Consider the following 13,573-nt stretch of genomic DNA (forward strand, 5'->3'; position numbering starts at 1 on the left):
TGTGTTTTTGTGTGTGGGGTGTGTGTGTGTGTGTGTGTACCTGTGTGGTGTGTGTGTTTTTTGTGTGGTGGTGTGTGGTGTGGTATGTGTGTTTTTGTGTGTGTGGTGTGTGTGTAGCATGTGTGTGCGTACCTGTGTGGGTGTGTGCGTACCTGTGTGGTGTATGGTGTTTTTTGTGTGTGGGTGTGTGGTGTGTGTGCATACCTGTGTGGTGTGCGTGTGGTGTGTGGTGTGTGTGTGTGTACCTGTGTGGTGTGTGTTTTTTTGTGTGGTGTGTGTGTGTGTACCTGTGTGGTGTGTGTTTTTTGTGTGTGGTGTGTGTGTACCTGTGTGGTGTGCGTGTGGTGTGTTTTTTGTGTGTGGGGTGTGTGTGTGTGTGTGTGTACCTGTGTGGTGTGTGTGTTTTTTGTGTGTGGTGTGTGTGTACCTGTGTGGTGTGTGTTTTTTGTGTGTGGTGTGTAGGAGTGACTACGCGTGTTGTTTCTGTCTCTGGATGTGGTGGGTACTGGAGGCCCCTCTGCTGTCTTGGGCCCCTGTCTTGAGCCTGCAGCCCCCTCAGCTGCTCTCAGGGAGTCCCTGGAACCTGCAGTCTGTGGGGTAAACCCTGGGCCCCCACACAAGGTGTTGGAGGGCAAGTCCGCGGCTTTCATCGGATTCCTAAGGCGAGCTTTCAACCTGAGGTTCTGAGATCAAGAAAAAGATTCATGCAGCAGCAACTTCTTGAGCACCTACTACTTGCCAGGTGGTGTTCTGGGGACATAGCAGGGAACAAAAGGCAAACTTCTTGGTCTTATGGCACTCACTTTTCCCTGGGGATGGGTAGGGAAGAGAGGGTAGTCGAGTAAATGGATGCATAAATATTAACTAGTGCCTGGAGATGGCCAGTGCTCCGAAACAAAGCTGTGTAAGAACAGTGTGGGGAGGGCGGCTTCTGTAGGCTGGCCAGGGACAGCCCTCAGAGGAGGGGACATCTGAGCTGTGCACATACCTGGGGAGAGCATTCCAGGCATGGGGAATTGCAGGTGCAAAGCCTGGAAAAGTCGGGGGAGCAGAAGGTGCTTGGTGTGTCCAGGAAACATCTAAGAGGCTATCGAGGTAGGGGGCGAGGGGGCTGGTGGAGACCCCTGGATTCATTCTCCCCATGGCATCTTTTACATTGGGGGTCTTTAGTCCCTGGTGTCTTCAGCTTCCCGCGGGGGGTGTGCAGGTGGCTGTCAGGAGACCTGTGAACCCAGGGGAAAGTTCCCTGGGAAACTGTGGACTGGGTGCCTCTGTGTTTTTTCCCCAGGGAAGTGGCCCATAGTTTTTATCCCATTCTCACAGAAGGACACTTGATCCCCCACAAAATCCTGAAAGTCACCCCGAGGAATAGCACCAAAGAATGGGACAGAGATCCAGAGAGAAGGGGACAGGCATGGGGGGAGTGGAGGACAAGGACCCTGATGGGGGTGGGGGTACAGAGATGTAGAGACAGAGGGGGACAGATCCAGAGAGAGGGGGACAGACCTAGAGAGGGGGACAGACCCAGTGAGAGAGGGATAGAGATCCAGAGACAGAGAGAGGGCTGGAGGCAGCCCTCCAAGGACATACTTCAGGACTGTCATCAACAGTGCTGCCTCTGCTGCCACCTGCTTCTCTGCCCTCCTGTCTTATGGAAATTAAACAGAACCACCAAGGAGCGGAATAGGGGGTGAGCCAGGGTGAGCTGTACAGAGCTACAGCATGAGGGATTGGGGTTAGGGCAGCAGCAGCACTTCCCCGTGGGAGTGGGGAAGAGGCAGGCTGTGGAGGGAGGAGAGGAAGAGACTGCGGCCCTGGTGCCCCCAAGCCCCTCCTCTCCTACCCAGGGCTGGGGTTCCTTTTCCCAGTTTCTCAGTCTCCCTCTCTCCCCGTCTCTGTCTCCTTGTCTCTCTCCTCTTCTCCCGTCCTTTCTCTGGCTCTCTGTTCTCCGAGCCCCCTGGACACACCACGGACCTCCTCCCTGGCCATCTCCAGGGGTCACCTGGGAACCTGGAGTCTGGTCCCACTGTAGACTCTCCCCTCTCTGAGCCTCGATTCCCCCTCTGCAGGATGGGCAATGCGCGCTGGGGGCGGGGGATTGTGGATAATGGAGAAACAGTTAAGCTAGAGGGTGCCAGGACTCAGGGTCTTGGCTGAGTCTGGGGGTCCCCATGCCGGCGGGCTCTGCCCCCCCGTGACTGTCCTGTGGTGAGGCTGGCCCTTTAAGGCAGTCGGAGGGGAAGGGGTCTGGAGGCCTTTCCCTTCATCAAGGCCGGCGCACCCCAGCTAGGGGTTTTGGAGCAGAAAATTAATTTAAATCACTTTTTAATTAAAGACACAAAGCTCTTTGGTCTGCCCCACCCCCACCTCGCCCTCAGCCAAGACTTGGGGTGAGGGATGCAAGGATTAGGAGTCCCTGCCTCTATTTGCTTTTGGGGTGGGGGTGCATGCTAAGGTCCCCTTAGCCCAGGCTGATTCTGAAACCTAGAGGAGCAGGTGCGGCCTCATCTGACGGCCAGTGGTGCGGGGGCGTGGACAGAGCAGGAAGGGAGGGAAGGGGCACCTGGGATGGCGACGGGGCTTAACTGGGGTGGGAGGGAGGTAATTCCAATGAGGAGTGTGATTCAGAGAAAGGCAAACAGAGAGAGAGAGACAGAGACAGACGGGGGTGCGGGGAGAGAGAGAGGTGCAGACAGAGCGAGACAGACAGGAGGGGGAGGGAGTGGGGGACAGGAGCTCGAATAGAGACCCCGGAGTCGTCCCTGGCACCCCCCAAACAAGCGCAGGGGGCTTGGACTCTGAAGCATAAATCTTCTCAATTAAAGAAAGAGACGAGATGTTGGGAAGGGAGAATTAAGAATGTCTGGGAGAGAAATTGATTGGGGGAGGATGCCGGCGGGGACGGAGGGAGGAGGCAGGGGAGGCTCTGACTTTCTGAGGCTCTTCCTCCAGTCTTTCCCTCTGTCTCTCCGTCTGTTTGTCTCTCTCTCTCCTCTCCTCTCCTCTCTCCTCTCTCCTCTCTCTCTCTCCCCCTCTTCCTGGCTGTCTCCCTTAAATAGTCCTGGGACCCTTCTGTTCCCAGGGGGAGGGAGCAGGTGGCAGCCAGGCCTGGTGCTGGAGGGGGTGCCTGTGTCTCTGCGTAGCGCCTGCCTCCGTTGGTGGCTCTTCAAGGGTGGTGCTTGGGCCTCTCCGTGAAAGTGTCTGGAAGCATCTTCCCTGCCCGGCTGAGTGGCCCCCGGCTGGCATCAGAGTGACCCCAGCTCCCAGCCTGCAGGGGTCTCCGCCCTCTAGCCCTGCCCTGCACCTGTTTTACAGACGGGAAGCGTGGAGCCCTCTATGAGTAGATCTGGGGGACCTCGCGGGTCTCCCCAGCACAGGCTGGGCGATCTCTCAGCGGACTGGCCCCTCAGTGCCCCAGCCTGAGCACCGACCGCTGGGGCTATGCCCACCAGGCAGCCACGCCCACCGGGGATCCTCAGTGGTCCCCAGGATCCCCTCTGAAAGCCTGCAGGAGCAGACCAAATGAGCGAGGATCCACCTTGGGTTCCTCCTGTCCTCTCTCTTGGGCCTGCTAGCCCCGTGCCTCGGTTTCCCCTCTTTATCAACAGCTCTGTGTCTGCCTCCTTCTGGGGGCCCAGGTGTGGTTCCTCCTCCTCATTCCAGGCTCTCTCTAACTAAGAATCTGTGTCTCTGCTCAGGAGGGTGGGGGAAGAAGGGATCCGAAAAGACAGGCTGTCTCTGTCTCCATGTCCGCCTGGACTGTGTCTGTCTGTCTGTCTCCTGGCTGTCCTTTTTTTTTTTTTTTTTCTGTATCTCTGTATCTCTTTGTCTGGATGTCTTCTCTGTCTCGTCTTTCTTATCTCTCTTTCTATCCATCTTGATCTCTCTCTCCAGGGGCCTCTGTGTCTTCTCCCTCCTTTCCTCTCCCTCTCTCCACCTCCCTGTGCCCGCTCGGTCCCCTCCCACCGTATCCCCGCTGGGCTTCTGTCCCCCTGGCTCTCCCCCCTCTCGTCCACCCGGGCCTGTCATAAATACATCGCCCCCTCCCCATCCTCCCACTGCCTGGCCCAGCTCCAGGAGAAGGAAACATTTATCTTGGCGGGGACCCCCACCCCCGCGCCCGCCCCTCCGCCCACCGGCCGCGCCATCCATCACCCGAGCCCAGACTCCGGTGGCTCATTTGTCACCGGCCCTGACAAATGCCTGCCACCCCCTTCCCCTCCCGCCCCACCAAGCAATCATACCATTAGCCACGGCTCAGCAGCGGCAGGGAGGACCTGGCCTGACCCGGGTGGGGGGCGGGGCACAGGCTGCGGCTCCCACCGAGACCCCTCTCTCCCCCTTTTCCTTCCATTTCTATCTCTCCTTGCCCTCCCTGTCTTTTTTGTTGGAATCTGCTTTCCTTTGCCAGTTTCTCGCTGTGCCTCTGGGTCCCGTCTCTGGTCTGTCCGTCCTCCTCCTCCTCCTCCTCCTTTTCCTCACTCACTCTCCTCTCCTTCTGTCTCTGTCTCTCTCTCACTGAGTCTCTTTCCATCTCTGACTCTGTCTCTGTTTGTCTCCTTCACTGTCTATCTTTGTTGCTGTATCTCTGTCTCTTTCTGTCTCTGTCCCTGTCTGTCTCTCCATCTCTCTGTCTCTCCATCTCTGTCTCTCCATTTGTCTCTCTATCTCTCTGTCTCTCCATCTCACTCTGTCTCTCCCTCTCTCTCTGTCTCTCCATCCCTCTCGGTCTCTCGCTCTCTATCTGTGACTCTCTCCCTGTCTCTCCATGTCCCTCTGTCTGCCGTGGGCTCTGTCGGCCCAGCTGTGCCTTTTTAATCTCTGATCTCTGAGCGCACCCTCAGCGTTGGCCTCACTGGCTTTGTGTGCTGGGAATGGGGTGAGGGACTTGCCCTGGTGTCCTGCGACCCCCGCCCCGCCCTGCTCCCTGGCACTGTGTCCTGAGTTTCTGGGCTTCCTCCGTCTGCATCTTCTCTGCATCCTGTCTGTATCTCTGTCTCTGCTGCCTCTCCTGCCCCTGTGTTTTGTTCTTGGCTCTGCCCCCTCTCCAACTTCCCCTCCTCTTTTTGTGCCCCTTCTCCACCCCCTCCACCATCATGTTCCCCCTCTACTGACCCCACCCACCCCTTTCACTCTACCACCCATGGCATTCCCTTCCCCGCACTTCCCAGGAGAGAATTGCAGGGAGGGAACGAACAGGAGGCAAACGTGGTGAGGAGAGAGTGAGGAGGTACCTTGGGAGGTACGGAAGCCTGGAGCCCCATCCCTCTCTCCCTTGGCCATGTGTGCCTGGAAGTCCTCCCTAGTGTCTGATTTCAATCCTCAGAGGGACGGCAGAACGTGGAGGAGGTGCCAGTACCAGCCCTTCCCGATTCCCTGGGAGAAGCCGAGGAGGGAGCTGGGGGCATCAAGCCAGGAGAGAGGGCAACCTGGGCACAGTCAGTGCTGTGCTGGTGCCCACGCATTGCCTTACTGGAAGAGGGAGGTAGTAAGACCCCCGTTCTGGGAGGTAATCATAGCAGAGGCTGTCTCTGACCCACTCATACCACCTAGGACCTAACAGCATCTCTCACACTGGCACCTGCGACCCTTCCCTGAATGCGTTCCAGACCAGGGTGGGAAGCAGTAGAAATCAGCACCCCTAAAGGAGTCCTGGGCCACCATCAGACAGGAGTTAGTGGGTAAATAACCCAAAGTCTTCAGGTAGGGCAACTCCAGAGTTCCCTGAGAGGCCCCCAGCAGGATTGAGACCTCGTTGTCCACAGGGTGACCTGCTCATTCAACACCGCCTTTAATATTTATTTGAGATGGAGTCTCGCTCTGTCACCCAGGCTGGAGTGCAGTGGTGCAATCTCGGCTCACTGCAGACTCTGCCTCCCAGGTTCAAGTGATCCTCCCGCCTCAGCCTCCTGAGTAGTTGGGATTATAGACGCCTGCCACCGTGCCCGGCTAATTTTGTATTTTTAGTAGAGATGGGGTTTCACCACGTTGGCCAGGCTGGTCTTGAACTCCTGACCGCAGGTGATCCGCCCACCTTGGCCTCCCAAAGTGCTGAGATTACAGGTGTGAGCCACCGCGCCCGGCCCTCAACACCACCTTTAATCGTTTTCTTTCCCATCTCCCTCCAGTGCCTGCTGGGATCACCTCCCAAATAAACTATTTCCCTCCCATCCTTGCTGTGGGCTGGCGTCTGTTGGTGCTCAGTCTAAGGCAGTGGCCACTGGGGACATGATGGATGGGCAGAGAGGAAGCAAAGGGAAAAGAGGTACCTCTCTTGGTGGTGAATCATATGTGTACACGTGGCTAAGCTGTGCTGCCCTGATGTGAAGTGGTGTGTGTTGTGTGTGTGTGTGTGTGTGTGTTTTGAGACAGGGTCTTGCTCCGTTGCCCGGGCTGGAGTACAGTGGTGCAATCTTGGCTCACTGCAACCTCTGCCTCCTGGGTTCAAGTGATTTTCCCACTTCAGCCTCCTGAATAGCTGGGACTATAGGTGTGAGCCGCCACGCCCAGCCATTGTAAAGGTATTTTAAAAATGAGATTAACATTTAATACCGGTTGGCTTTGAGTGAAGTAGATTGTATGGGTGAACCTTATCCAATCAGTTGAAGGCCTTAAGAAAGACTGAGGTCCCTCCAGGAAGAAGGAGTTCTGCCTCCAGATGACTTTGGGTTTTGCTTGGGTTTTGTTCATTTGTTTATTTTTTGAGACAGGGTCTCACTCTGTCACCCACGCTGCAGTGCAGTGGCATGATCGTGAGTCACTGCAGCCTCAACCTTCTGGGCTTAGGTGATCCTCCCACCCCAGCCTCTGGAGCAGCTAGGACTACAGGTGTGCACCACGTTGCCTTGATAATTTTCGTTTTTAGTAGAGATGGGGTCTCACTGTGTTGCCCAGACTGGTCTCGAGCTTCTGGACTCAAACAATCCTCCCACCTTGGCCTCCCAAAGTACCTGGGATAACAAGCATGAGCCACCATACCCGGCCTGTGAGGCTAATATATATTCATTTAATCCTCACGACAACCCTGTGACATAGGTACTATGAGCATCATTCTCGCCCATTTTCCAGATGAGGGAACTGAGGCACAGAGAAGGTCAGCCACTATGCTATGCTGCCTCCAAGGACAATGCCAATCACTCCCAAGCTGAGCCCATGGAGTTCTTTGCATCCGGGTGAGGATCATGACCTTTGGGGTGAGGGGACAGGACAGATGTGAAAGCCCTCATGTTGTCCAAGGCCCAAGCTCTCAATGTGTCCCTCTTTGAAGCTGAGATCTTACTCATCTTCCTGCGCCCAGACTCTACACCCCCTTTCTTTGTTTGCATTTGTTAAGATGAAGGTGTCCCAGGGCTGTGCGCGATGGTTCACGCCTGTAATCCCAGCACTTTGGGAGGCTGAGGTGGGTGGATCACCTGAGGTCAGGAGTTCAAGAACAGTCTGGGCAATGTGGTAAAACCTGTCTCTACTAAAAATACAAAAATTGGCCAGGTGTGGTGGTGGGCGCCTGTAATTCCAGCTACTGGGAGGCTGAGGCAGGAGAATCACTTGAACTCGGGAGGCAGAGGTTGCAGTGAGCCGAGATCGTGCCATTGCACTCCAGCCTGGGCAAAAGGAGTGAAACTCCGTCTAAAAAAAAAAAAAAAAAAGTGAAGGTGTCCCTTGTCCCATTCTGTACCTTAGACCTCATCCTGTCCCATCCTTGCCCTTCTACCTGTGAGACTTTAGGCGCGTTGCTTCACCTCTCTGAGCCTCAGCTTCCTCTTCCATGGAATGGGGTGATGTATGGAATTGGCGATGAGTTTAAGGAGATCATGCTTGGGGGGTCCCCATCACTGCCAGCTGCTGTTAGCACAGGCCTCACTTGCTCTCCTGTGCCCCTGTAGTCAATGCCCTACTGCTCCTCTAGCAACCTCCCCTCCTCATATCAGGACTCTCCAAAGTGTGAGCTACATGCCCTGACTCAGTTTCCTCACCTCCCACTGCAGATCAGCGCACCTTCTGCCCCTACACCTTCCACGAACCTGTTCTCATCAAGGCCTAAAGCCAAAGGTTGATTTTTTATTTTTATTTTTTTTGAGACAGGGTCTTGCTCTGTCACTCAGGCTGGAGTGCAGTGGTGCAGTCTTAGCTCACGGCAGCCTCGACCTCCTGGACTCAGGCAATCCTCCCGCCCCAGCCTCCCGAGTATCTGGGACTACAGACACATGCCACCACGCTTGGCTAACTTTTAAAGTTTCTGTAGACACAGGGACTCGCTATGTTGCCCAGGCTGGTCTTGAACTCCTAGGCTTAAGCGACCCTCCTGCTTTGGCTTCCAAGGAGCTGGGATTACAGGCGTGAGCCACCATGCTGTGGGCCTATCGTCTTGACCTGGGACTTCAGGTTGGGTGTGGCCAGTGGGAGGAAGTGGCAGGAGACTAGCAGGTGGGAGCAGAATGAGGTTGAGGCGCTTACTCTACCGGCGCCCACCATCCCCAGCGCAGGTTGGCGATGCCTTTAGTCTTCTACTCTACAGACCCAGGTACCCAGGTCTCTGCAGCCTCGGGTGCCTCTGCTCACCCCTTTTAGCTCAGGTATGGCAACTGCTCCCTCTGCTGCTAGACATGGGGTACTGCACCTTCCCTCGTTTTACCCAACCCTGCCTACTCCTTAGTAGCCCTTTCACCCAACTCTCCCTGGCTACTCCGTTTGAATGAACACACTACCTCTCTCCTGCCCAGATGCTGTCACTGAACTCCCTCACCCAGCCCCATCCATTCTCTCTCTCAACCACTCCCTTCTCACCATCGCCCTCCCACCCCCCTACTCCCCTCTTCCCTCCTCTGCTGCCCCTGTCCCTGCTCCAGCCTTGTCCCTGGTCTCCCAGCCCCCAGTAGCCAGGAGGCTGATACGTCTGATAAATCAGGTGATATCAATCACCTGCCTCCTTCCCTCACTTAAATCCCTTCCAAAGCTCCCCTTTACTCTCAGGATAAATTCGAAGCTCCCTAGAGTGGCTGATAAAGTCTCCTACGATTTGTCTTCAAGTTCACTCCCCACGCACCCCGTACCTCGTTCATGATAACCATTTCCAGGGCCCTGAAAAAGCCTTATCTCACAACTCCACACCTTTACACAGGCTGTGCCCTTTGGCACAACACACACACACACACACACCCCTCCTCCTGTAGGATCTGAGAAAATTACTTACTTTATTTAGGAAACCCCATTAACCCCAGCTCTTTGGCTCAGGCAAATGAACGTCTCTCTCTTTTGTGTTACCAGGATGCCCGAAAAGAGGAACAGTTTGTTACTCATGCATGGGGGCGTGCCTAGTGGAAGCCCCTGATTGAAGCAGGAAGGCGTGGCTGAAGCACGACTGATGAGTGGGGGTGTGACTAGTGGAAGAGCTAGGCTGATGGATGGGGGCGTGGCTAGTGGAAACCCGTAATTGACGGATGAGGGCGTAGCAAGTGGAGGAGCTTGGCTGACTAATGGAGACGTAGCTAGGGGAAACCCAAGACTGACGAATGTGGGCATGGAGACTGGAGGGGCGTGGCTAGTGGAAGCCCGTGACTGATGGATGGGGGTGTGGCTAGTGGAGGAGCGAGGCTAATGGTGGGGGCGTGGCTAGTGGAAGAGCTTGGCTGCTGGACCCGGGCGCTGCTGCTGCATGTGGGTGTGTCCCGCAGACGACCGCGGGCCGCAGAAACCCAGATTACCTGGTTTAACAGTTGCCCAAATCTCAGTCAGAGACCTTATTAGCCCCCTCCTCCTGAACTGTTTCCCACGGGACTGTTTTTCAGGCAGAATTTCAAAGTTTTATGGCAACTTTTACAGAAATCACAGAAAAGAGACAGCGACTGATGATGAGCCGAGGGAGAGAAGGGTAGTGGGTAACGGGTCTGGGATGTTGGGGCTGAGCACAACAGGACGATAGAATGCTGAAAACCTGTGGGAAGCAGAAAGTTATGGGGGTAGCTGGGTCATCCTAGGGGCCCAAGGAGTGGGTGGCACTGCCCAAATGTGTCCTTTGGGCAGGAAACATCAACAGTAAGAAAATGCAGATGGCCTACCAACAGATGGATGGCCTCCAAAGTTAAAAATGCCCACCCAGATCCCTTGGCCCAGTCCCATCCCCCCACCCACCCCCACCCCCCATCAGGCAGAGATGTGGCAGCATTTGCTGGCTTGTAGCATTGGTCCTCTGGGACCCTCGGTCTCCTCTTCGAGGGTCCTGCCCGGATTAGCTGGCACTGAGGGCAAAATGAACCTTCCAGATTGTCAGGGGAGATCAGCTGGACTCGCTTTGATTCCCGGCCTCCTCCCCAAAGCTGGTTCTCATGGCTGAGGGAGTCTGCTGCCCTCTCAAAAGTTAAGTCTGTCACCCCCTTTTCCCAAGACATGCACCCTCCCGTGTCCCCCCTCCCCCAAACACACTATATACACACACAGGCCCCTCCCTCCAAGGCGTGGCTAGGCTCTCAGAGGTAGTGGAGGGCGAGTGGGGGCGCTGGAATGTCTGAAGTTGCAGGTTCAAAATGTGCCTTCTCCAGCTAAGCCCTGGGACTGAAACCCCAAACTTCTCCCCTCCCGTCTCCGAGCCTGGAGAATGAGTGTCCTCCCAAGAACCCGAGTGGAGGGATTGGAAAGGTGTGCGGCCTCCTCGCGCACACACCCACCCGCTCCTCCCCGCCGGGGCTGAGCGGAGCTCCCTGAGGGCTGGGGGGAAGGGCTGGGATCTGAGACGGCCTCTGACAGCCTCCTTCGAGGGTCCCTCAGGGAGGGTAGGTTCTGAGGCATGGGGTGAAATGGGGTGGGGGGTCACTAGGGGAAGTGAGACTTTGGGGGAAGAGCCAGGTTGGGTGACCAGGGAGAGAGACCTTAAAATCCCCAGGATGGTTACTGGGGGTGGTTCCCTTGGGAGGGGACTGGGGTGGAAATTTCCCCAGGGGTATGGACGGTCACCAACAGGATGGGCTGGAGTTGGGGTCACCGCAGGGGAGGAACCGGGGAGGCTCCCGAGAGGGAGAGGGAAGGCTGATCTACTGGTGACAGAGGACAGGGGCAATCAAAGCCCGGGGTGGGGGCGGAGAAGGGAGGCCGAGTCTCAGGAGAGGAGGCCGAGTCTGGAGGGAAAAGGAGACCAGGGTCCAAGAGCAGGTGCAGCTGAGTCCCTAGCCCCGGGCGGGCGGTGGGGACGAGTCTCTGCGCAAGGCCCTAGAAGCCCCGGATGTGGCAGTACGCCTCCAGGCTGGCGAAGAGGATGTACAGGAGCCAGAGGCCCAGGAAGAGCGCGGTGGTGGCAAGCTTGGGTCCGCGCGGGCCGCCCAGCTCGCCGCCGATGTGCGGCCGGCGCCGGTACAGCAGCACGGCAATGCCCACGAAGGCGAAGACGGTGAAGAGCGTGACGGAGAAGGCCAGCGTGCCAGTGCGCACCTCGAAGGGGCGGCCCTGCACCGCCCAGTACACGGCGGCCACCGACCAGGCGACACCCAGGCCGAGGAACACGTTCACCGCGTTGGAGCCGGTCACGTTGCCGATGGACGCGTCGGCGCATTGGTCCTGCAGCGCCGCCACCTTGCTGGCGAACGTGTCTGCGGGGCAGAGACACGCGGGTCGGAAGGGCTCTGCGCGTTACCCACAGGGGCGGGCATCCGCCTGCCCCCGTCGTCTGCTTTCTGCGGGCAGTGTGGGCTCAAGGCCCCTGACCCCAACCCAAGAGGCAAAGTCCATCACCACCCCTCGGCCTGCTCGCCACTGAAACCGCTGCCAGCTTTCTATGGCACCTGCTGCCTGCTTTCTGTGGGACTCATTCTGTTCTATGGGACTCACTGCCTAATTTTTTTTTTCTTTCTCTGAGACGGAGTTTTGATCTGTCAGCCAGGCTGGAGTGCAGTGGCGTGATCTCGGCTCACTGCAACTTCCACCTCCCGGGTTCAAGTGATTCTCCTGCGGCAGCCTCTGAGTAGCTAGGATTCCAGTAGCCCGCCACGCCCTGCTAAGTTTTGTGTTTTTAGTAAAGACAGGGTTTCACCATGTTGGCCAGGCTGGTCTCGAACTCCTGACCTCAGGTGATCCACTCGCCTCAGTCTCCCAAAGTGCTGGGATTACAGGCGTGAGCCACTGCACGTGGCTACACTTTTTGTTTGTTTTGTTTTGAGACAGGGTCTTGCTCTGTTGCCCAGGTTGGAGAGGAGAGGTGCAATCATGGCTCACTGCAGCTTCATCTTCCCCAGCTCAGGTGATCCTTCCACCTTAGCCTCCCTAGCAGCTGGGATCACAGGCATGTGCCACCACGCCCAGCTAATTTTATTATTTTTTGTAGAGATGGGGTTTCACCATGTTGCCCAGGCTGGTCTCAAACTCCTGGGCCTAAGCGATCCTCCTGCCTCGGCCTCCCAAAGTGCTGGGGTTATAGGCGTGAGGCATCGCGCCCCACCTGCCCCCTCATCTTAGTTAAAACTTTAAGGTTTGGCTGGGCATGGTGGCTCACACCTATAATCCCAGCACTTTGGGAGGCAGAGGCAGGCAGACCACAAGCTCAGGAGTTCAAGACCAGCCTGGCCAATATGGTGAATCCCCGTCCAATATGGTGAATCTCCATCTCTACTAAAAATGTAAAAATTAGCTGGGTGTGGTGGCAGGTGCCTGTAGTCTCAGCTACTCAGGAGGTTGAGGCAGAAGAATCGCTTGAACCCGGGAGGCGGAGGTTGCAGTGAGCCGAGATCATGAGATTACTGCACTCCACCAAAAAAACCCAACTTTGAGGTTCACTGGCCTCGTTCCTGTCATGTCCCCCAACATAGATCCATGGACTCTTCTGTCTGGTTTCTTGGGGGATGGAGCATCAACAGCTTGTTTCTATGGAACCCACTGATTGACTGGCTTCTCTCACATTCGCACTGTCTTCCTGGGAACCCCTCTCCCCACAGCTGTCTCTTCCCCACCCTGCCACCCTCTCTCTATGAAATCCATTGTCTGCTTTCTAGCATTTCCTGCCACCTTAGTTTTATGGGACCTTCCATCTGGGTGCTTTTGGGGAAGATTCAATTCACATCTTGCAACTAGGGGACCCACTGTCTAGCTTCCATTACGCCCCACCTCCATATTTCTCTGAGACCTACCACATGGGCGCTGTGTGACTCCACCCACCTCATTTCAGCAGGATCCTGTGTTGCCCCTGCCTGGCTCATCTGAGATCCTACCCCACCAAGCCTACCCCACCACAGTCTCCCAAGGTGTTACCAGGGATGGAGGTGCCCAGGGCCACGAAGACAACAGCATTGACAGAGTCCTTGAGGCCAACGGTGCAGCCGAAGTGGGAGGCGAGGTCCCCAATGAGGGCGGTGAGCAGGCCGATGACCAGGATGGAGACGCCAAAGCAGGCCCAGCCGTGGCAGTACTCGGTGGGGGGCACGCAGGCAAAGAGCACCTTCCAGAACACCGTCAGGAAGTGCATCACGTAGTCAAAGCACGACGGCAGCCGCTCCTCCCGGGACCCGTCCTCCTCCTCCTCCTCGTCCCCTGTGGGCACACGACCCAGCTGGGGCACACGCTCAGACGTCTTTGCTTGCCTACAGAGGCCCTGTTT

The 13,573-nt window shown here is 56.5% G+C and overlaps 1 protein-coding gene across 3 annotated transcripts in view; it reads right to left on the reverse strand.

Moving 5' to 3' along the window:
• Nucleotides 1-9,167: 9,167 nt before the first annotated feature.
• SLC8A2 (solute carrier family 8 member A2) overlaps nt 9,168-13,573 on the reverse strand; it is a 45,794-nt gene continuing 41,388 nt past the window's right edge. For all 3 annotated transcript variants that reach the window (XM_033223823.1, XM_033223822.1, XM_033223824.1), the window contains 2 exons: nt 13,228-13,506; nt 9,168-11,576 (listed from right to left, as the gene is read on the reverse strand). In XM_033223823.1, the coding sequence (XP_033079714.1) occupies nt 11,200-11,576; nt 13,228-13,506 (656 nt within the window). In that variant the 3' untranslated portion in view covers nt 9,168-11,199. The remainder of the gene's footprint in view (nt 11,577-13,227; nt 13,507-13,573) is intronic.

Source organism: Trachypithecus francoisi, unplaced genomic scaffold, assembly GCF_009764315.1.
Source record: "Trachypithecus francoisi isolate TF-2019V2 unplaced genomic scaffold, Tfra_2.0 Lachesis_group12, whole genome shotgun sequence".
NCBI lineage: Eukaryota > Metazoa > Chordata > Mammalia > Primates > Cercopithecidae > Trachypithecus > Trachypithecus francoisi.